Source organism: Pieris napi, chromosome Z (genome assembly GCF_905475465.1).
Source record: "Pieris napi chromosome Z, ilPieNapi1.2, whole genome shotgun sequence".
Taxonomy (NCBI): domain Eukaryota; kingdom Metazoa; phylum Arthropoda; class Insecta; order Lepidoptera; family Pieridae; genus Pieris; species Pieris napi.
Window position 1 is genome coordinate 8,334,701 of NC_062259.1, and position 22,875 is coordinate 8,357,575.

General features: G+C 33.4%; 1 protein-coding gene across 5 annotated transcripts; it reads right to left on the minus strand.

The window, feature by feature from the left end:
- Nucleotides 1–974: 974 nt before the first annotated feature.
- On the minus strand, nt 975–22,675 carry LOC125062643 (CCR4-NOT transcription complex subunit 1). 5 transcript variants are annotated; one of them, XM_047668691.1, is made up of 17 exons: nt 22,311–22,674; nt 19,422–19,640; nt 17,589–17,772; nt 14,758–17,269; nt 13,265–14,687; nt 12,771–13,157; nt 11,931–12,110; nt 11,409–11,657; nt 10,961–11,266; nt 9,989–10,366; nt 9,330–9,476; nt 8,487–8,621; nt 6,771–7,199; nt 6,428–6,612; nt 6,021–6,284; nt 1,220–1,353; nt 975–1,044 (listed from the first exon to the last, which is right to left on the minus strand). In XM_047668691.1, the coding sequence occupies exons 1-16, from the start codon at nt 22,410–22,412 to the stop codon at nt 1,275–1,277; spliced, it is 7,179 nt and encodes a 2,392-aa protein (XP_047524647.1). In that variant the 5' UTR covers nt 22,413–22,674; the 3' UTR covers nt 975–1,044; nt 1,220–1,274. The 5 variants fall into 5 exon arrangements, with proteins under 5 accessions (XP_047524647.1, XP_047524645.1, XP_047524644.1 ...); XM_047668689.1 differs by having other exon boundaries at nt 11,931–12,107; nt 12,771–13,160; nt 22,311–22,673; XM_047668688.1 differs by lacking the exons at nt 975–1,044; nt 1,220–1,353 and adding exons at nt 4,007–4,181; nt 7,594–7,605 and having other exon boundaries at nt 22,311–22,675.
- Nucleotides 22,676–22,875: the final 200 nt, after the last annotated feature.

Genomic DNA, 22,875 nt, shown 5'->3' on the forward strand with positions numbered 1-22,875 from the left:
GTTATAGGTAGGGACGAGAAAACAAAACCATATTTAACCAATTAAATATGGATGGGATTAAATGTGGGTAGTTTCTAATTTTATTACTATCAATAGGTAAATTATTCTAAACACATTTAAAACAACGCTTTTCTTTTACTGGCCATCTTGACAGTTTCAGTTTGTTTACGGTGGTGCGTTGTGACTGAGAGTAAAATTTCCTACAGGCAATGTTATCTAAGAATTATGGCACACGTTTTAATGCAATTAACAATAACAAAGGCGAGACAGCTGTATATGACCTCAGGTGTCTTTCTTAGAAATTTCGGCAAAAGGTTAGTTTCGTAAGCTGATTATAAAAACTATTACACTTAAGTATGTTGTTGATGTCTAAATATGACTATATTTCTTCGTTATAGACAGCTGTTGCATTATATAGTGCATTAATGTATGGGTTTTGTGTTAAACCGAACAAATATATGTTTTTCGTTATAATGAATCCGTTTCAAGAGTATACACTGTATTATGAACCTTACCATTCTAATTTACGACACTTAAAATTAGTTTCACCTAATTCGGTTGTAGCGTAAACGCCATACAACATTAAAAAACTTATTTATTAAAAAATTCGTTTATTTTACAAAGTTTCTTATTATTAAAACTTACTTATTTAAAATGTTCGTATAGTGACATTATTATTATCGTGACATATTCAATACTCAGCTAATCCATTATTATAAATGAAGAGAGAAATTGCGTTCAACTACTGTTATTATTAAAATTTATTCATAGTCTTATTTTAAAAATCTTACAAACATCAATTTAACACAATTTTATTTGCGACGACGAGTAAAACGACTTCATTTAAAACTTTATATATAATCAATCCATTATCATATTATGTTGGGGTGATTAGGATTATATTATTTAAAATTATCTATTTAAATTAAATCATCTATAAAATGTTTTTTTAATTACACATGCATATTTATTTCTTAAAAAGTTGGTTCCATGTCATCTTTTGAACCTTAGTCGATGCGGAGTCCGCCTGCGCATCTTGGGAGTCTGAAAAACATGTAAATCCATTAGGTATTAGGTAAGGCGTCTATCTCTATTAAGAGTTATGTTAGTATTCTTAATATTCGACTATTCATACTGCCGTATGAATGCTTAGTTGGCTTAAAATGCAGAGGTTTATGCCATGAACATAACATAACATTTCACATGAACGAAGACTCACCGATATAGGCCTGATAAGTGTGCTGAAACCGGACCGCCTCCCAAATGGCTCTGCGCTACTCAACTATATCCCGTTCTCCCCCTCCAGCACCCGTCTTGTCCGCAATGCAGGAGCGAGCCACAGACGCAAACAATCTAGATAATAAAACAATATGTTAATCTTAGTGTGACTAAACAGTTTTGTTTTTCCTAAAAATCAATATTTTGACATTCATATTGATTGTTCCAACATACGCCGAAAAATATCACAGTTTAGGTTGTCGTAAGATATTTTTGTATAGGTATGTTATCTAAAGCTGGCGGCTTCAACACATTTACACTTTGTGCTTGTGTAGTGTCTGTGAATAAGCGCGAGACGTGATGTCAAACTGAAATACAATCACAAATACATCATGAAAAGACTGTCCGTCTCTCTCGCGCTCGCAGCTTATGAATACTCATACTTTTATACAAAAGAGACAGTTATTGTTTTTCTTTTGCTACTGTTTATGTTGACCTTTACTGTACATGTTGATATTTTTTCAAACATTACCAGGGCAAACTCGTGAAATGGTGCACAATGTTTTTAATTATTTTAAGCATCTTAATAAAAACAGTTTAATAAAAAAATGTTATATTTAATTTGACATCAGATGCGACTGGGATTTCTAAAGGCGGATTTACATTATCTTAGTGTTTAGGAGAGTGCTTTAGGATAGTACTTTAGTTGAAACATGTAAACGCTACTTTGCTTTAGTAAACGCTACGCTAAAGAACTTGCCTTTCAAGTTGTACGAAAGCACTCTCCTAAACACTAAGATAATGTAAATCGGCCCTAAGAGGAGTATTGAAAGAATTGTTAGTGAAGTAAAAGTGAAGTGTGTTGAGCTAGATGGAACTTATGTCGAAAAATGCAAAATTATTTACACAAACTACTCTTTTACGTTCTTGGTCGGGCTTAGAACTTTTGGATCCACCCTCGTATGCACATAATATTTATATGTATTTGACACATTTTTATTTATTTACAACCCACCCAACCTTACTTAAACCAGAGTAGACTAAAATATATAGCTTGGCAAAAAAGTCATATTTTTAAACATACTGTATAGTGAAATTGCATTAGTGTGAGTACTGTGAACGCGCCAGCTTTCGATAACCGACCTATACGAGCATTGAATTATTAGGTTTATATAATATACGCCAGTCGCATATTTTAGATACATTCTGTGTTATTTACTAAAGCCCGATCCCAATAATCTATCCACAATCTCAGATTGACAACATTCTGAGATCAGACCGTGACAGACGATCGATCTCCTATCTGTATCCCAATAACCAAACCCTACGAAGACAATCCATTTTTGGCGACGGATAAAATTGTCTTTGGCGTTCCATTTTACCGAGTTTTCACTCATATTTGATAATCAATGTAAACCAAATAAAGTAAATAAAACCGTACAAATAACATTAAAATATTCATGTGTATGTTGTTTAAAACGTAACAAACAGTTTTTTTAATTATTTAAAAAACTGGTGTAAGTTAAAATCTGTGAAAATAATGAACTGTTGAAATCGAGCTTTTGTCAATTGTCATTTTCATACAAAGGTCTATCCACAGACACCGATAACACCTTCCATGGATAGCTTGTATCGACAGATGTTTTTTACAATCCGTCGATTGGTTATTGGCACACTTGTGACATCATTAAGATTACTTGCTCAGATGGTGGACTATGGATTGAGATAGGTTATTGGGTTCGGGCGTTAGGCGTCATCCCATTCAGTACCCTTAGCACAAATAAGGATAATTGTCAAGTTTTTTAGTATAAGCATTAGTTTTTATTTAAGCATAGAGGCACAGCAAAAGTTTAAAAATCTGTTATCAATTTAATCTACTTCATGGTACGAAAATTAGTATGCATACCTACCTTTAAAAGGTAATAAACATAAGTGACTAAGTTTCTTGTACCATGATTATTACAAGCAGCTACGAAGCACCCAAATTATTATTTGCTTTACCAGGCACAGAACATATGCTACTATTCGGAAGTATTTAATTTGTAATAGCTCGCTAGCGTACGTTTTACTATAGCGAAATAGTTTTTTAATATTAGGCTATCGTAGAACGCATTTCACACAAAGTAAAATTTCTTTACGTAAGTATTAAATACATTTACAATAAATTTATACAATATAACGAAATACAACTCAGAAGAAATCCCAATTGTTTATTGACACAAACATGCACGGAAACAAGAATTGGAATCAATATTGGAAAAATTGGATATTTCCAATAAGGGAGCGTTCAAGTATTACGTAACGAATTTTGGGGGAGGAGGGGGGGTCCTTTTGTAAAACGTTACGATGCGGGGCGGGGATAGAATTAAGCGTTATAGTTAATATTATTTTCGACTTTCGAGTACTTTACACCACATAATGGTAACTATTAGGTATAAAGAGTCACTAAGTGGTCGAAACGTTTATCTATACTTGGTTAAAGAAAAACGTTACGGCGCGTCACATGGGGGGGGGGGGGTCCAATAATCTCCAAAAATTGCGTGACGTAATACTTGAACGCTCCCTAATATAATTCGCTATATAATAATCAGTTAGACCAACTCTTGTATCGAATACCCATGTTACCTATTATTGATTTGATTCATTGATTAGTCGATTGATTCTTTTAATTAATTTATTTATTAATAGAAACATTTTAACTTACCAAGAATTACATGAGAGGGTTACAAAAAGGAAGTGAAATTTTGAATTTGGAATGGGAAGATGCCGGGAAAAAATAATAGATTAATATTTAATAATTAATTTAATAAATCTATCAAAAAAGTTTAATAATCATCTTCGGACACTTCATCAGTACTTTCGAGTAGAGAGGTTTAGCTGGTTTTTGTATAATCTCTATCACCATAATGTATGGCTTATAATCTGGCCCTTGAATCTTTCTTAACTCTTTAACTAACTTGCTTCTGTTTATTGAAGTTGATGGTATGAGTACATGGAATGGTACATGAATTAAGTTTAAAAACAATAAATCAACACAAAAATCATGATGGCAAAACGGCTTCATATTAGTAATTGATGGATGGATGATTTATTAAATATATACGGCAATTTTTATTTAAAGAAAGCATTATTGAACCTATTTAGTTGTGTGCTGGCTGCAATAAATACAACATTATTATTTCGCGCTACACCTGATCATTAAATTTCGTTGTATCGCCAATAAATTTATTTGTAAATATGGTAAAATAAAATTCACCATCCATCAAATTGCTTCATAATTCACAGAGTATCTATCGGAAGTGAACTTTTCTATTAAAAACAAATCGTTTTTGTTAGACATATAATACTTTTTAATATATATACTAAATTTTTGTATATGTATTATAGAAAACGATAGTACATCACATGCTTTATTGATAATAGTTTCCGCAGCGTGCGCGATAGAATTTTATTCTTTACATTACCGAAGAGTTCAGAATTGACTTTTTTATATTTTACAGCCTATGTTCAACGGGGTTATTTTAAGTTTTATTGTAGGGTAAATTTTACAAATAAGGCCAGTACTTTTGGAGCCTATTCAATGCAAATAGATAAATATATCCTCTTTATAATATTATTATTATTATTATAGCCTCTATTCGGACATGCCAGTATTTTTCTTTATTTTGTGTAATGTTTTCTTTATTATGTTGTTGTTGTTGTGGGTTCAATGTTGGAGGGTTTTGGTCTAATTCCCCACGGGGACCAGCCGGGTTGGGGAGTAAGTAAACTTTATAATATTGGCGTAGATTTATTTTACAGCAATATTACGTTCGTAATTTTTTATTCGTACAATACTCTATCAAACATGCAAATATTCGCCCAATCTTTATTTGTGGTCGACGATACGTACGACGATACGAACGATAATATCGTTATAGCAATTATATGCTCGTAATTAATTGATCTTTCCTTATTTAATTGATCATATAAAAGTATAAGGATCAATTGAAATGATCATAATTTTATAAATAAAGAGATATGCAATTGTGCACTTGTGACTTAGTGTGTGTGCACACTTGGATATATCGACTGCACAAATGCCCAGTAATTCGTTAACCTGGGTGTGAGAACATATATTCGATAAAATCAGTTTAACGGCACAAAACGACGTACTGCACTAGAGAAAGCGGGAACACAAAATTAATTCGCGTAAGCCAGACTAAACTAATTTCCAATAGATCGCATGAAAAGTTCGGATATGTACTAGGGCTGTTCAAGAAGTGATAATGAGTATGACGCAATTATTTTGTTATAAATGTTATTTTATTTTTCGTGGTATATTTCTTTGTTCGAAAGACAAGATTCCTTTTTAAAAAACGTAGACATCCCTTAAAAATGGCGTACCGGCCGAACTTTAATTTAGTCTATTTTTAATAACACGTTCCGACACGACAAATTACTATTTCTTAAAACATAAGAGAATGTATTGATTATTGTTTTGTTTTTTCTTTACGGAGAATGTATCGCATATTTTATAGAACGACCCCTTATTTAAAATTTTACATATGAATATCGTCATAATGCCAACTCACTTATTCAGATATATTATTAAATAATACATTGACTTACGTTTTACGGGTTTAAAGTATGCGTAAAGTATGATTTTAAAATAAAATACATCAATATATACCAAAGAATTTTAAAATAAACATGTAAAACAGTGCTAAATTAGCAATAAAAAGGGATAATTAATATGTGAAGAATAGAACAATATAAAACATTATTGGAATTGAGTAATAAAAAATTCACAAATAACTTACTTTTCAATCTCCGGGGCGCAGTGGACAAATTCGTGAGTCCAAAATTGATAAATTGGATTCTTAATCAACTCAATAAAGGTTATAAGTAGACCCCACGGGTGGGGCCTATTCACAATGAGTCTCTCAAGTAACATCCTTGTAATTTGTTCCTGAACCGCTTCAGAATTAGCTTCAGCGAACAAATATAGCAGACAACAGCTGAAGTAGTGGGTGTGGCTGTTCGGGTAACGCAACTGATTTGCAATAGCATTCAGGAATAAGTATCTGAAATACATTGTTTTTATATTTTATGTATAAGGAATTGATAAAATACATTGGGCTTATTCTTACTAGTCATAAAAATATATTGATACTACGCTTAAACATTACATATAACTCAAATAATCTATGAAATATAAATGTCTTACCGTCCTTCATAGTCAAAATCAACAGTAAAGTTCTGGAATATATCCATATGAGCCGAGTGTGCAATGGTGGACATATTTGGGGTTTGCCCTTTGGTCCTAATATGGGCAATCGCCTGTGTACCAACATACAATACAACTGCATTCATCAGCTGGCTGTTGTATCTACGACCCGGCTCATTCACCACCTATATTAAATGTTTAATAAAAATCGATATAGATTTATTCATCTAATTTACACGACTAATGGAGTTGTTTAGCCTATAGTAATATTATAATTGAATAAAACATTTCTATAATTGAAATACCCAATAGGTAAAATGGCCCATTGAAACATGTAAATTACCTGCATATTGCTTCTCAATTCTGAGAGGAAAGTAACAGGAGCCCTTGCTTTAAGATATGCGTCCAAATCTTTCTTGAATTGCGAAGACGGTATAAGATTCGCGTAATTGATAACCGCGCGTGGTGGTAAATTTATCTCCGCTAGTAAATCAACCTTAAGATTAGGCGTGAACGGGTCTGGAAGGCGCATACTGCGCGGGAATGCTGACAATATCAAGTTCCTCATTTGGATACAATTAGGGGGTATTTCATCGCAAAATCCATAGTGATAATCACAAAGAAACTCTGGGAAATCGTGGAGCAATACCAACAGTAATTTTAATGTTCCTTTGTAAAGCGTCATGACTGGTGGGGCGAGTTCTGTATTGCGTAGGAACGGATCTAAGAATTTGAATAGATCAATAAGAAGTATCGAGTACATTCCCCAGCCCTGGAAAAGTAAAATCGTATATTAGTATAATTTTAATTGAGCAATGGGAGAATTCGATGCAATGACTAGCCTGTTCTACGGTGTTCAAGCACACAATCTCATACATACAAAATAAAGAAGGTATACCAACATTGACGACAACATGCACACGAAGCGAGTAATACAAAATAAAAAGCATTACAATGGGCGTCGGCGTTCGTATGAACAGGCGAATGTATCAATTCAATGTGAGAAATTGTAAGATTTCTAAATATTTAGTCTGTCATTACATCGAATTATCCAATTCGTCAGTTGAAGCTTACTAAGCAAAATAATTTAATATGAATTGACTCTTTAGCAAACAGGAAAACGTTTATTTTTAACATTTAATAAGAATATTAATGAATTGTGTTACCAGTGCGAATAACTTGGTGGCATAAAATTAAAAAACAACGGTATAGTTTTATGTCAAAATTCTTAAGTTATAGTATAACATCTAAAGCATTCAACATAATACACGTGGTACGAAATATACTTTTTGAAAAATAAACTTTATTGTACATACACCAACTTGTAATACATAAGAAATTTTCACGTTTTTATTACCAATGATAAATACATTAGCTATGTGCCAAATGAAACCTTGCCTCATATATTCTCTATTTCTCACTTTCTTCTCTTACATAATTGCAAATATCAAACTATTAGGGATATTTAAAAACCATTTAAAATTATGTAAATGAAGAATCCATGGATTAAATAGTATCTATTTAAGCTGAAGGCTATTTGATCGCTAGGATCAAACTTGAATGATATGTGTTCTAATGAATTAAAACGACATAGCAACCAAATCTATTATAATATAAATGCTAAGGTTCATTGCTTAAGCTTCATTGTATTACAGATCAATATTTAAGTTATAAAATATGTATTGTATTGATAAATTTCTCCTTCGTTTAAATAAACTCTTATAATACAATTCAGCTTCATATAGACTAAAGAAAAATTTAAATAAATAGCTGTCAATAAAATACCATAATATTATTTTTTTATACTCATGGACTAGAAAAATGATAGGGTTTAATTGTTAGCATATAAGCCTGTTTGAATGTTTTTTCCTTATTTTCAAAAATATAAAATATTTATGAACATAACATTTTTCTAATTATTTTCTAAAAGGCAACGCAAATTATCTTTAGAAATATCAGCATAGAGAGATTATCAAGCCACAATATATTTTCATTTTATTGCCAGCTCAATAAAGCAAACTTATCAGTAGAAAAGAATACAATTAGACATAATAAATACCTTCTGTTGTGGTGTAACTGCCAGCACACGATTAATGAACGATCTATGTGCGATGAGTTCCAGCCACGCGTAGCCAAATCCAGGAGCTTGGCTTGGACGAATTATTCTGAATGTATGGCAAAACGCGGTGAGCACCTGTGAATAATAAATTTCATAGATTAAAGTAACGTTAGAGTCAGAGTTGTTGATAACGAGACATTATTAGATACATAAATTAAATTAACAATTTTATTGCAATGTTTTCAGTTAAGTATTGTGCTTGACTTCTCACGTCATAGCGAAAGCATAATTTGAGAGGGTAACTCAGAAAGGAGACTTAACTTAGAAGCGCTAAAGGTACTTTAGATAAAAGGGCAATTAGTCAGTAATCGCGTTGCTCCTTTCTTGAAATATATAATAATTAACCCAGTATTAGAGATTTAAGTTCAGCTTAACCAGACATATTGCAGGATATACAAGGGAAAATAATCTATAACAATTGTTTGCGCATGCCGCGAGCTATGAAGATGTTTTTTACATTTATAAGAAAATTTAAATTCAGTCGCATATGCATTATGCAAGCAATAGACATAAGCATATATCCCATGTATTAGACATTTTAACCTAAAATTGAAAGTATTACAATATATTTAACATGAAAATCGGCCAGACAAGGTCTAATATGTACCTTTAAATTTAACGTAAGATTAACGTTAAATCGTTTTTTATTTAAACTTTAAAATTAAATAATTCTTATAAATAAAAATTTCGCAAAGCTTTTTATATTTAAACACATTAATACAGCAGCGCGGATTTTGCGTGAGTGATAACCTAATAATTGAATTACAATTTCTTTTAACTAACCTGATAATTCATCGACTCCAACACGGGTTCAGCCATGTTCATGTCTAGTAGGAGTATCAAAAGCATTCTATGATATGGTAGCTGTTGGAAGTTAGCGCCATGTTCCTCATGGTCGTGTAGAAGACATCCAGCAACTATACCGAGGATCTAGAAATTCAATTGCTGCTTAATCAAATGCTTTTATAGATTCGAGATATTAAGTAAATTTTATTATTATGTGAATGGAAATAGAAATCCTGTGACAGTTTTTTTAAATTATTATATTATTTTACAAAACAGAAATAAATAAAAAATTGATTTTGGGCCTCAGAATTCTGTATATATTTCGCGATATTGCTAATACGCAAGTAGGTGATAAAGCTTCTGTGCCCGACATATGTCGAGGTTTTGGTTTTTGGGTTTAAGATTGGTTTCCTCACGATGTTTTCCTTCGCGATTTTTAACTGGGCAGAAAAGTCCATTGGTGCACAGCAGGGTATCGAACCTACAATCTCACCGATGGGTCGCTCGTTGACACCATGCTCTATTTACAATTTCTATTTCGGTTTAAGATAGAAGAAATGGGTCCTCAGATATATTCAACGCCAATCTAAGTGATTAGTAACAATATAAAAACTGAAATTAAAAAAAATTCACATTTGCATTAGACGAAATCATACCTTGTTCAGTAAGTTGAGTTTCGGCGTAGGATTGCCAGCATCAGCTGTATTCTTGATCAATAACGAGACAAGTTTTATGAAAGAGTCACACATTGCATAGAATTTCTCCTTCTTCGAGGGCACTTGAGGTGGATTCAACCTCTCTTCCGTCAGCAACTGATAAACATTCTCCACACACATCTGAGTGGCAATTCTGAAGAATCTCGTTATCATATCGTCAGATTTTAGTATTCCATTCAGATTCATACGATGCACGTATAGGTTAAAGTTTTGTGAGATTTCAATTTCAGTAAGTGGACTTAGAAGCACTGTACGCCATTCGCGAAGAAGATTGTCCGTTTTCTCCTGAAGGCCGTGTGGATCATCGAAATCACGATTCTAAAATTATTATTAAAATGTAGAAAAATATAATATTTCTTTTTGAAGTTATACTTTTTCAGGCGCGTTATGAAAAATTGATGAGAGAAATTTTACGATTGCGCGCGCACCGTGACACAAAGTTGTCAGTGTGATTATAGCGTGCGCGAGCGAGATGGGAATAAGACAATCTTCAAGTAAAAATAAATAGAATATGCGTGAAAGTTCGAAGATCGCAAATTTTGAATGGCCATAATGATTAATGACATTTACCTTTTAACAAATAAAGGAGTTTTAATTATTTTTTCAAAGAAATTTAGCAATGGTTTTTTCACAAAGACCTATTGTTACTTAGTTAAAAGGTTATGAAACATACCAAGTTATTAAATTGAATTAATAATATAATAAAGTAATAAATAATAATAATAATTGTTATTAATATTAATTAATAATTGAATAATATACTAAATATTATTAAATTGTTTACGTTAAATATTAATTATTAATTAATTATATTTAAAAAAAATAAATAAAGCCTAAGAAGTATAACTTCTTACGCGCGTACAAAGTACACGCAACCTTATTTTTTTTTATATATTTTATTGAAATACTTACACGAACTTGCATGATACCGGTATGAATATGTGAAGTAGGTCCCAAAGCAGATCGTTCCCCAAGATACGTACTGGGGTCCTGATTAATCCTTATTGCTTCTATTAAGGACGCTAAGCCCTCTGGTGGTGGGTTCCGTGAATGGGAGACTAATCTTACTAAACACTCGGTTATATGGTATAAATCGGACTCATTCGCATATACATTATTCCTATCATCAACCAAGTAAAGCTGTACAAGTTGCATCGCAAAGGCAACGGCCACGTAATTGTTCCCGCTATCCATCAGATGCGCTAACGCAAGATCATACTGGAATAAAATACATCATTTATTTCTAATCTATTATGAGTACCAAAAGCATATGGAAGTTTTTGGAAAAAAAATAAAATTAATTTATTAGATAAATAAGCTATAAATTAGAGTATATCCTATATATACTATTGCTACATACTTGGGGCAGATTAACCAGATGGTTCCGAATAAGACAGTCGGTGGCTTCGAGGTTATATTTAAGTTCATCCCGACACTCTACGATACAGCTGGTTATCTGCTTAGTGGTCCAGGCATGTCCATACACTCTGGCGTCTTGAAGTAACTTCAATACTCGTAGATGAATATCTCTGTATCGGGTCATCATTTCAACGTGTTCCGTGTTTGTACCTGGCTGGACTATGTGGCCATCGAGCAGACCTTCCACTGCCTAAAATAATTTATCAAATAGTCCTAGGTAACGCATGTTCTATAGATGCTTCATAATGCTTAACGAGATATTAAGCCGATTATAAAAAAATATTATATTTTTTCAAAAATTTAATCAAAATGTAAAATATCCTAAATTTATTTAATTACACAATTGTTGAGTTAACATTAACAATTACAGAAATAATCTTTATATAGGGTACCTAGAGAACTACGGAAGGTGCAAATAAGTTGGAATTAGGAACATGATAACTTTAACTATAAAAATACTCACTCTCTGCAATAAAGTATAACCGGATACGAAATCACGGTTTCTTCTTGCCATTATGAGGCACTCCAAAAGCGTGTGCATATTTGTGGCCTGAACGCCAAAAGATGGTACAGACAGCGCATTAGTCAAGAATATCTCTGCTGCTGATATAAGGCCACCCATTTCATCGGTTCCATATATCTGCTGAATGTAAAATATATTGAAATTATTTATGAAAAATTTAATAAAGCCTAAGTCTAACGAAATCAGAAGTTATATCATCTAGATTATATATTTGTAAAAATATTTATATACCAATGTATATAACAACTGTTGATCGGTGTAAATTTTATAATATCTGTAGGGTTGAACTTGTATTGCGTTGGAGTTTCTCGCCATTTCCATTTTGTTTAAAACGATCAAGGCAAACGGTAGCATAATGAATAAAAGAGAAAGATGGATACTGACTGGGTATCCTTATACATTATAAGATAAATTTCTATAAAATTTTCTTATTACAATGACATTATTTAATACAGATGACATGTTAACGTTTAAAATCTATAGAGTTCTATAACCGTTCCTATTTACACTTCTAAAATCATGTTCTATATACATTTTCGTCATAAAATGAATTCAAAGTGTCGAAAATTGAGTATTTTTGAATTTTTATCGTGTATCGATCTTTCAAAATGGATACATAAACTACTCAACTCCACTATATATTTTTTCCTTTCGCTCTACTTCAAGAAACGATGACGAAAAATGGAAAGAAACAATGTACTTTTTTGGAGTTTGCGACCACATAGGTCCTTAAACTAACACCAATTATGCTATTTATTACAAAAATAAAAACGAATTCACCTGCGTGGGGTTAATAACTTGGCTATATGTAATCTGAGGCACTTGTTCCTGTGCCGACGGCTTTGGCATAAACATCCCAGCGTCGCGCACCGGTACAAATCCAGGAATGTTACACGCAAACTCTTCATACACAGCGATCTGCGTCTCGGTCGGTCCACCAACTTGCAAACGCACTCTTTCAGGTATCCTTTCGGTTTGATATCCCAAAACGATCGGGTCGTAATATCTGCGACCTTCTTGTCTCGCAATTTTTCTCATTTCGTAGTCGTTCAATAATCTCTTGTCGAGTTCCGGAAGGGCCTTTTCGACGGCCGTCTTCTGTATGAAAGCACAGGCCAGCTCCATATTCTCGGCTGCGAGAATAGCCGCCGCGCTATCAATTATGTCCTGCTGGAAGAATTATCATACATACATTTATAATCTATATTAGTTTTCTTTTACATATACAACATATATAAGACATTAAATATCCTTCAAAATAAATCTATTATTACCTGCTGGGGCGTGGTTGATAACAAAGCTGTGATAAACGCAGCCTTCAAGTTTGTCGTGATCGTGTTAATAATTTGTTCGCGGCACGTTATCATCGCCATACCCGCTGTCAAGTTCCGCATCATATGATGTGCACAAGTACGCATACGGCCCTCATCCGGGTCTAAGGAGAAATCTTTCCTCACAATCTGTTCGCACGTCGTCAGGGCGTATTTGATAGATCGATCAACAACGGGATGAATCCATTCCTGAATGGAACGCTCAATTGCCGGTTTCACAAACTGTTTGAGGTGTGGGTAACTTTGGAAGAGAATTATGTGCGGGTTGAAGCATATCTTCTGACCAAAAGCAGATGTCGAAGAAACATTCACGTCTAGGTAATTAAAGCGTGGCTCTGGAATGCCAATCACACCCATCAATGAAGGATCGTTGAGCAAGCCGTTGGTGGGTGTCGGTACCGCCGCAGAAATGTCCTCGGTAGGTATCATTGGCGTCTGAGGTGGAATCATCTGTATTTGTGGAGCTTGAATAATCGCTTGATTCAAGGCCATCACGTTGGGTTGCACTTGCGGCGGTGGCTGCTGCGGCTTCGGTTGAGACAATTGGAATTCAATTGTTCGTATTTTATCTGGATCCTTCAAATATAGACTCGGTTTAAGGTCTTGAATGTCGAGAGATAAGTTTTTACAAAGCACTTCAATCTCAAACTTTAAATTTAATTTTAGTTCTGGCTCTTGGTGCAATTCTGCTAGAACATTCATCAGTGACATGGACCAGGGGTTGGGTGGCTTAAAAGCAACACTCTTAGCGCAAGATTCGAGTACTTTCGCTATGAAAGGTACGACATATAAAAGTTCTTGCTGGCCCTTGTGATAGGCTTCCAGAAGAAGTGCTTTCAAGTCAAGATCTAGGTGAAGTATGGGTACGTTACGAGCTAATGTCAGCATGCCCAACCAATGACCGAGATTCTTTAGCAGAGATCGGTCAGAGAAGTTGGCTATACTTTTGTCAGATCGTAGAAGTACTCTGATATTACGATATGTTTCTTTGGTAACTAACTTGTTGACCTTCCTTATTTTAACCACATCTAAGAAGTTCGAATATAGAACATGAAAGTTTAGTTCGATAGATGCTCTCTTCATTACTAAATACTGAGCGAGCCAAGGGAAAAATTCCTCTGTAATAATTTCTTTTAATTCATCGCATTTCGCTTGTAAATTCAATTGGCTGAGATTATTAAATATAAAAGCCGTTTTATCTTGAATTGGCTCAGGTGGCGAATTCAATTTATCATCTTTATCTGTGGCTGTCAAGAGAGTATCAATGTTTGTTGCATTGGCAATGGACGGCCGACTTCCTATACCACCAGGAACACAATTGGTAACCTTAGATATTACTGATATAGAAGTGTGCGCTACCACCGACCTGCAAGAAACAAAGAATTGTTATCATACACCTAATATATTAAGAAAAAAATACGACTATAAAGACTTACCTATATGGTGTAGCAATAGACACAACTGCTGTTTGGTTTAGGATGGCTGCTAAACCTGCTGGTAGTACAGCTCCTTGTGGCTTTGTAGGGGGTTCTTGGCTCTGAAGTCCATATTCAATATATTCTATCAAATGTGGAGGAAATTCACTAAAGTGAGGTATAGCTCGAACATGTTCACAGTATTTATGATAATCTTTCAGGCGCGATTTAAACCTGTCCAAAGCGGCGATACCAAAATAGTACATTTTAGACCCTTCGGGTTTTCTTAAAGCGTCGAGGACAAATCTTAGAGCTAGTCCAAGTGATACATAACTCGGTACCAAACCCTTTTCTATAATCCCACCAAACAATTGTGCTGTTATATGAAGCTCTTTGTCTGGATATTGAGGGAAAAATTTATATTCTTCAAACAGGTTCCGTAGCATACAAGAGAATACCTCACGTTCTCTCTTATTGGGGGAATCTTGGAATTTCTTTAACATTTCAAGCACTTCGTCTATAGACAGTGTTGGATGAGGCGGATGGTTGTAAATTCTTTGAAAGTACCCGTTAGCCTCATCTTCAATTTCTTTTGAGACGTTATGAATAATCTCTGGAAAATGTATCGGATCAGGTATGCGATGTTTGTCCATTGCAGGGCCAGCAGGCATTCTTCCCAAAGCTCCCATAGTAGCTACATTTGCGGCATGTTGCATTGGTATCATAGCAAATGGGCTATTCGGTCCCGCACCCATAAGACGTGAAGGAGATCCAGGCGCCGTGACCAAAGGTCCGAGGGTGCCAGGCATTGCGAATGCGTTTCCAGGAGCTCCAAGGCTAAGGTTGGCCACATTAGGTGTTAAAGTTGCGATAGGATCAACATGTGGAGTAAATAATTGGCCACTTAAGCCAGCAGGATTGAATGGAGTCTCAATTACGCGCGCATGCGTTTGTCGAGCTATTCCTGCAATATTAGGTCTGGCCTTACTCAAAATCATTGTTTGACAATTTGTAATCAATGTATAAATTGCTTCCTGTAACTCCTGCTGCACATTAGGGATACACAGTTGTAGACAGGCTAACAGTGTGCCGATGGTTTCTGGCGGCAGTTGTGCCGCTTTCGGCAACTGCTCTTCTTGTACCTTTCCTATGACTGGTGGGCACCGTCTTTGTAAAAATTTCACCATGGCCGTTACAAAAGATTCGCCGTGATCCCTTATCTTATCCGTGAGCCATTTGTCTAGTTTTAAATATTCTCTACGAGATGCCAAACAAGCTAAGTCAATGATAAATGGGAAAGATTGCACATTTAATAGCAACGATAGTGCCTTGAGATCCTGTGCCACATCCAATATTCTTGACAATTTCGATTGATCGCAGTCACCTCGCATATACCAGTCCGCCATGGCATGCATTATTATAGGTTTTATGTTCGGGTTCTGAGTATGCCAGGCATGTTGTAATATTATACCGGAATTGGGATGATTTCCTAGGAAAATCGGGATTAGAGTTGTCAATAACTCTTGTCTAAATACAGTGATAGGTGGATTAATCTGTAGTAAAGCCAATAGTAAGATGTCTGGACAATGCTGAAGTGGAAACTTGAAAAGCTCATGTACTTGTAAGTAATAACCTCGTTCAGAGGCGAATAGAAGTAGTTCCACTAAATAGAGACATCGCCACGTTGCTACTTCCTTATTATCAGTTTCAGGGGGTGATTTTAGTAAATCGATAGACACTGGATGGAATGGGTAATCGGCAAAACTAAACACATCAGGGTGCTTCAAAATATTTGTGATTAAACTCATCTGGCCTTCCAAGTTCGTCCATCGTCTGCAAAGATATTCGACAGGGAATATATTAGCTGGGTACCCTGCGCTTTGAAGTCCCAGTCGTAGTATAGTGAACAATAAGCTCAGTCCTTGCCTATCAGGCACAATAAATTCTGGATGGTCCAGTTGTAAGATTACTTCTTTCCAATTCAAGTTAGAGGCCAATTCTTTTAACGTTTGTACAAATACCTCTGCATTCCATGTCTCGCCATGACCATGGGCCGATTCTTTCTTGGCCTCATGGTTCACCCAGAAATTACCAGGATTTTGTATTTGTGGAGTGTCTTGAACTGTAGCATGATATCTGATCATTAAAGATATAATTCTAGCAACATCAATTGCTGTTGGTTCCCTTGCACCAAAATTTAACATGTGTGTTTTGCAATCTTCAACCGATGTTGTGAATCCATATCCAAGATCCCGAATAACCTCTGCCAGAGAATTATCCATCAGGGTTCCCGCCATATCGCTCGCTGTAGCCATTTCTACAAGAGGCTTTTTCGTATCGTCCGGATACAGGAGAGGAGCTAGCACAATCGGTACCACTTCCCGAGGAAAATCGACTCGAAGTCTCTTGAAAAACAACTCTTTTGTTACTGCTGCAATTTTCAAATTGTCATACGTGAGGCTCGTTAATAGAGTCTGCAATACTTCAGGACTGCATTCCTGAAGACCTGCACGCTCAGCATGATAACCTCGTTCTGAAAAAGAAATCTTTTTGTACTAAAATATTCTGAAATAATGTTTTTTTGTATTTATATGTTAATTGTAGTCATTATTATTTAACTCATCTATATATTGTCAACATTATTTACTACAAACCGGCTCAAAAAAGGTACTCAATATCTATTGGAATAACATTAATTAGTAGCACAGAGATTACCCCCTCGCAAAAAGAATTATGTGGATATGAAACACAGTGCGTCAGACATGCATAGCTTTAGTAGTGTTACACTACTAAGGGAAGGGTTAGTCATTCTTATAGTGCATTCAGCAACTGAAAAAATAAAAATTGTGTACCTGCGTCAAGATAAGACTGAACTAGATCCAAGAAACGTCTTTTGAGATGTTGCTTTGCAAATGTCGCTATCTCAGGCTTCGAAGAGTGCTTTCTTAAGACAAGTGACAAAGCAACATCTTGAGCTGTTGTCAACTTTAACAATCGGGCAAGACGCGGAAGTAATGTATTTGATGCTTTAAGAGTCTGTAACAGATAAAATACTGCTGATGAAATAGAGCGAAACGAATAAGACATTTGCATTGGCAAAATGAATAAAAACTTTATTTTGACCCCAAATAATATACAATATAACATTCAGCGGCTTATTTCTTTCACTCACGCAACTCAAACAAGCACACATAGAATAAAATTTTATTCATTTTGTATTAAAAATTAAGTACCTACATCTGCATGTCGCCTGTTATGTCCCTGTCCAGCGGACTAGCTGCATTTAAAAAGATATTGCTCAAAGATGATTCTTTACAACTTAATTAACCACCACTTAACATAGTACTACATAATATAGAAAATAAGTAAAAAACAAAGATTTTCATACTACCCACTGTTTTACAAGGAAAAAAAAAATAGGAGTACGTAAGAATGGCGTTAAAAAAATGATATTTTTCAGCCAAAATGGGCAATGTTGCAAGCAATAATAATATATTTTCTATGTAAGCCTTTTAAACAGTCAACTTGGCAAAATGCATGAATGCTTGGAAATGAAATATGTATCTAATCAACAAGGCTCAACCAGTGTTGACAAGCAATAAGTATAGTATAGATAATTTTACTCAAGTTGCCATTTTAAGTAACAATTTCAAACTGATTCTAAGCCTATAATAAAAATAGTTTCCATTTAATAATTGGGACATTTAGGCAACTTTTTTTAAATGTTTGTATTATATGTATGAAGAAATTAAATGTTTAATATTCTAATCTTTAAAACCTTTTCAATATTATGAGTTAAGTGCTAGTTTTATTAATATGATGGATTATTATTATTAATATTGTATTCAATAAGGCAGTTTGATAAGTTGAAAAACAGAAAAGGACAAACAGACAACACATAATGATGCAAACATAAAGAACAATGCCCAAGGGCCACGGCCCAAAACTAAGAGTTGTGGCAATAACTGTTTTATTTACTTAAAATATAATAACTGAAAATGTACAGAGAAAATATTACATTTAAATGTGAAACTAATTAATAAAACTATAATAGAAACGAAATTGATAATTTTTACATGTTAATCAATATTCATATGGCTATTACTTTTAATATTTTCTAAAAGTAAGATGAGAGAGTATTTATGATAATTGATGCATTGCATACAAACTCTTAGTTTATATAGAACAGAATAACAATGTACAACTGTTAAAACAAGAGTTAAAAACATTAACTGGTACTTGAAACTAAATTCATTTTATAAAACAAAAGAAAATAAATTCTTTCTAATAGAATGTTATTATTCGACAGGACTTATTCATTAAACAACTTTCTGACCACAAACTCATGTATAAAAATATGGGCATTCTTCTTTACTTTAAACATGCTTCACATTAAAAATACTTTGCTGTTGATTTTCCACATCTAGACAGTTTTTATTAATGCAATTCCAAGTTTTACCAGCTGACAATAATATTATTCTCAAAAAGACAAGACAACAAATGACTCAAATACGGAGTAGACACAAGGTAGTATAAACTTTATTAGGTTGATAGAAAGTTAGTCAAACACGTTAATAAAGAAAGCTAAAAATTAATTGACCAACAAAGAGATGATTTAAATTTAGCAATGCTTTTTGTGCTGCTATTTAATTAAAGTTACATTGAAGTTAAAAATAGCATGTAACCTTTTGTAGTGCCTTAGCAGGATTGTCTATAGTTCGACAAATAATTGTTGACTTGGCGGGATGATCCAGAAGAGAAGTCAATAGCTGGGCCAGTAAGGATGCATGGAGACCAGTGTTAGCTATTCCAGAACGCTCGTTATCCCACGAAGTTTTAACGGCTTCACTTAATAAACTCCTTAGCACATGGTTCTCTGCTTCTAAACCATGGATGGTGACAATCTGTACAACAAAATACTTAATTACAAATATATGTATAAAACATTAAAGATAGTAATAAACCAATATTACAATGAATTATTAAAAATTTATACTATAGTTTTAAAATAATTTATAAGCAAAGCTATATAATATTAAGCCTTAACACAAACATTGCAGAAAATCTATATTAAATTATGGCATACTTTTTTTTCGATGTATTGTATAATATGATAAATTTAGAATAAGCAGAACTTATAAAATTTGATCCAATAAGCAAAGCTGGTTCTGAGTGAAAAAATTTGGTAACAATGTAAGTTCCCTATTTTTCCCCTTATATTTATAGTATTACTGTCTTTTTTATGAAAGTTTGCAGTATCTGAATGACATCACATGCAAGCAATGTTATTGTTGTTTTTTGTCTTGTTTTGTATATCTAAATAATGTTATGGATATATTGACTTTTTCCAATAGAAAGGATAGGTACAACACATCATTAATTGGTGTGGTAGCTAATAGATTATGTCAGTGTGTAGTCAAGCTTTGCTCCCAAAGACTTTACATATGATATATGCATGAATGGATGGAACATTTAAGGGATGCCAAGAAAAGTTTTACATTTCTGCAAAGGCAGGACAAGGACAAGTTTGTTACAGATCAACTGGGAAAACTTTTATGTAAATGTATTTTGTATGCTGTATCATAAAAAATCTAACAAAATGGACACCCCTTATCACTTAGGGGTTTGAAAGATAGTAGTAGCCAATGACAAACACACTGAATATGCATAAAAAATATCATAAGAATTGGTTGAGCCATTATGGAGGAGTATGGGAACAAACATTGTGACACGAGAATTTTATATTATGTAATATTATCTAATAAATTTGAAGCATATAACAGAGAGCAAAAAGAACCTAGAAAATCTAAGAAGCATGTAGTATATAGGTACTAACATATTATTTATTCAAGTCAATAGCTTTGGTTTGTGTTGGTAGTTATGGTTTTATATCTAAGCTATATTATTATTATTTCTAATTATGAACAATGGCAACTATAATTCATGTACCAGTTAAAATTTGTTTTTCTCTTTACATGAATATGTTTCTAATGCATAAGAATAATAATGTAATGAGCCTGCTTTAAAATAAATTAAAAGAAATAATATATCCTATCCTAAACAGTGAAGTTAAACTCAGAAAAGAACTCTTTCAATTAAATAGGATATAATATAAGGCATTATTATGTTAACTGACGTGTGTCAGTTACGTAAAAAGTAAAAATCTGAATCAAGAATTATATGTAAAAATATGAACAAGTAAAATGATCTATATACAACATTGCTTAAAAAAACAATAATATTATTCTTGAATATGTCATTTGAATTTTCATATATATAAAATTAAAAAGAAAAAGGTAGGCCATAAATCTTGTAATTAGCTCTAGTTATAAAATGTATGTGTATGGATGGAAATTTTTTAGTCATTGTTTTCAAGCTACAAGGACTCGTTGTTAAATAAAAGATAATTTGGCACACATGGTGATATAGTAATAAAGTTGTTAACAAATTAATTATTATGTTAAAACTGTTTTCAACAACATTGTTAAGAACAACATACCGAGTATATTGACCAAAATCAAAGGTCCCAGCTGAATTCTGTTATAATGACTATCGGGTTTTACGACCAAATATGAGTAGTCCCTTTGATGTTGTTATAACAGATGTTGACTGTAGTTTTGGATAGTATACATATACTTATATCAATTATGATCATAAATGAAATTAAATAAGAAGTGAAATTAAATACCTACTAGGAGTAAGCAATACAAATTGTATATAGTTTTTGAAACTAAATGAAAATATTATTAGTCACATAATAGTGAATCAAATATATGCTTCAAGAGAAACTAATACATAAACAAACTATATATTGGCCGAAATGCTTGTCTCAATAGCAATAACATATTAACTGCATTATAAACAAATACTTATAATTCCTACTACAACTGAGAAGTTGAATTGGGAGAAAAAGATTGAAACATTTACACAATATTTTGGGCCTTAAAATCCATATAATAAAAATTTTATGCTATATCTAAAGCTATTGTCTTGTTGTTCAACCTTATTATTATGGGCCGGTAATATAAAGCCTAACGGTGCATGGTGCTTAAGAACTTTCTATTTTAGCACTTTATGTAGTTTCCTCCAGACCTTTTAACTAGAGCATTGAAATTATTGTTCAGATAGGCATTGATTTGTTGTATTTATCAATAATTTAGATATATATTTTCAGTTTATTTTATGTGAGTAAGGCTTAAATAATATTATAACATATAATTAATGGATTGATTTATTTATACCTTAATGAAATCTCAATGATTCTAAAATATGTATAAAACGATATCACATCTGAACATGGATCGCGCATTTCCGTCAATATATAGTTTTAGAACATATAGTTTCGATTTAATACTGAGAAAACTGTCTAATATGGCTAATACCTGAAATTTTTACAACCTTATAACATATGTAACAGATTATCCTTATCTCAATACGTATTTAAAGCAAGGAACAACACACAAACTACACTGTTTTCTATATTCTGCCTCACACCTAATCCCGCCATTCCGTGGACACAGTTGGCAATATGGCGTCAAGAACAAAGAAAATTTCGCAATATCACATTTACTCACCTGTGCTAGCTCTTGGCTAGTCTGCTTAAAATTCTTCTTATTTAAATTAGCCACGAGATTATTAATTTGTAATAAGCTAAACGTTAAAGAGTCCAGGTTCATAGTTCCATTAATGCCAGTACGAAAGCTTCAAACACGTTTGAAGCTTTCTTAATTTTCCAGGGATGACTAAAATTAAATAAAGTGGCCTTTTCTTTGCAGATTTTAAGTAAAATAACGATAATCCTAAAGTCAACATCACCAATAGAATTTACTCAAAAATACTTCATTACAATTCAAGCCACCACCCGAACAAACTGTACATTCAGAATTCAGATTATCAGATATCAGAATGCAAAGGCATAACCTAAACCACAGATGACAGATGAGTGATTACACAAAAAATCTTACTCTATAATGAGTAATGACTGACTATACAGTGTTGCCATCGCGCTATATACAAGAAATACAGTATTCATAGATGCAATATAGTAGTTATAGTCCTTTCCATGAAAGAAGTCCCCCAGACGCGGCGCTGCAATCGCATGACGTAATGTTGCCATTTATGAGTAAAAAATTTACCTAT

Bases quoted from the DNA above. Each gene is read 5' to 3' on its own strand.
- LOC125062643 (XM_047668687.1), bottom strand. From the start codon at position 22,412: ATGAACCTGGACTCTTTAACGTTTAGCTTATTACAAATTAATAATCTC. The intron at 19,641-22,310 runs GTGAGTAAATGT...TTTGTTGTACAG, and splicing joins CTAGCCAAGAGCTAGCACAG to ATTGTCACCATCCATGGTTT. The intron at 9,477-9,988 runs GTATGATTTCGT...TTGAATTTCTAG, and splicing joins AACTCAACTTACTGAACAAG to ATCCTCGGTATAGTTGCTGG.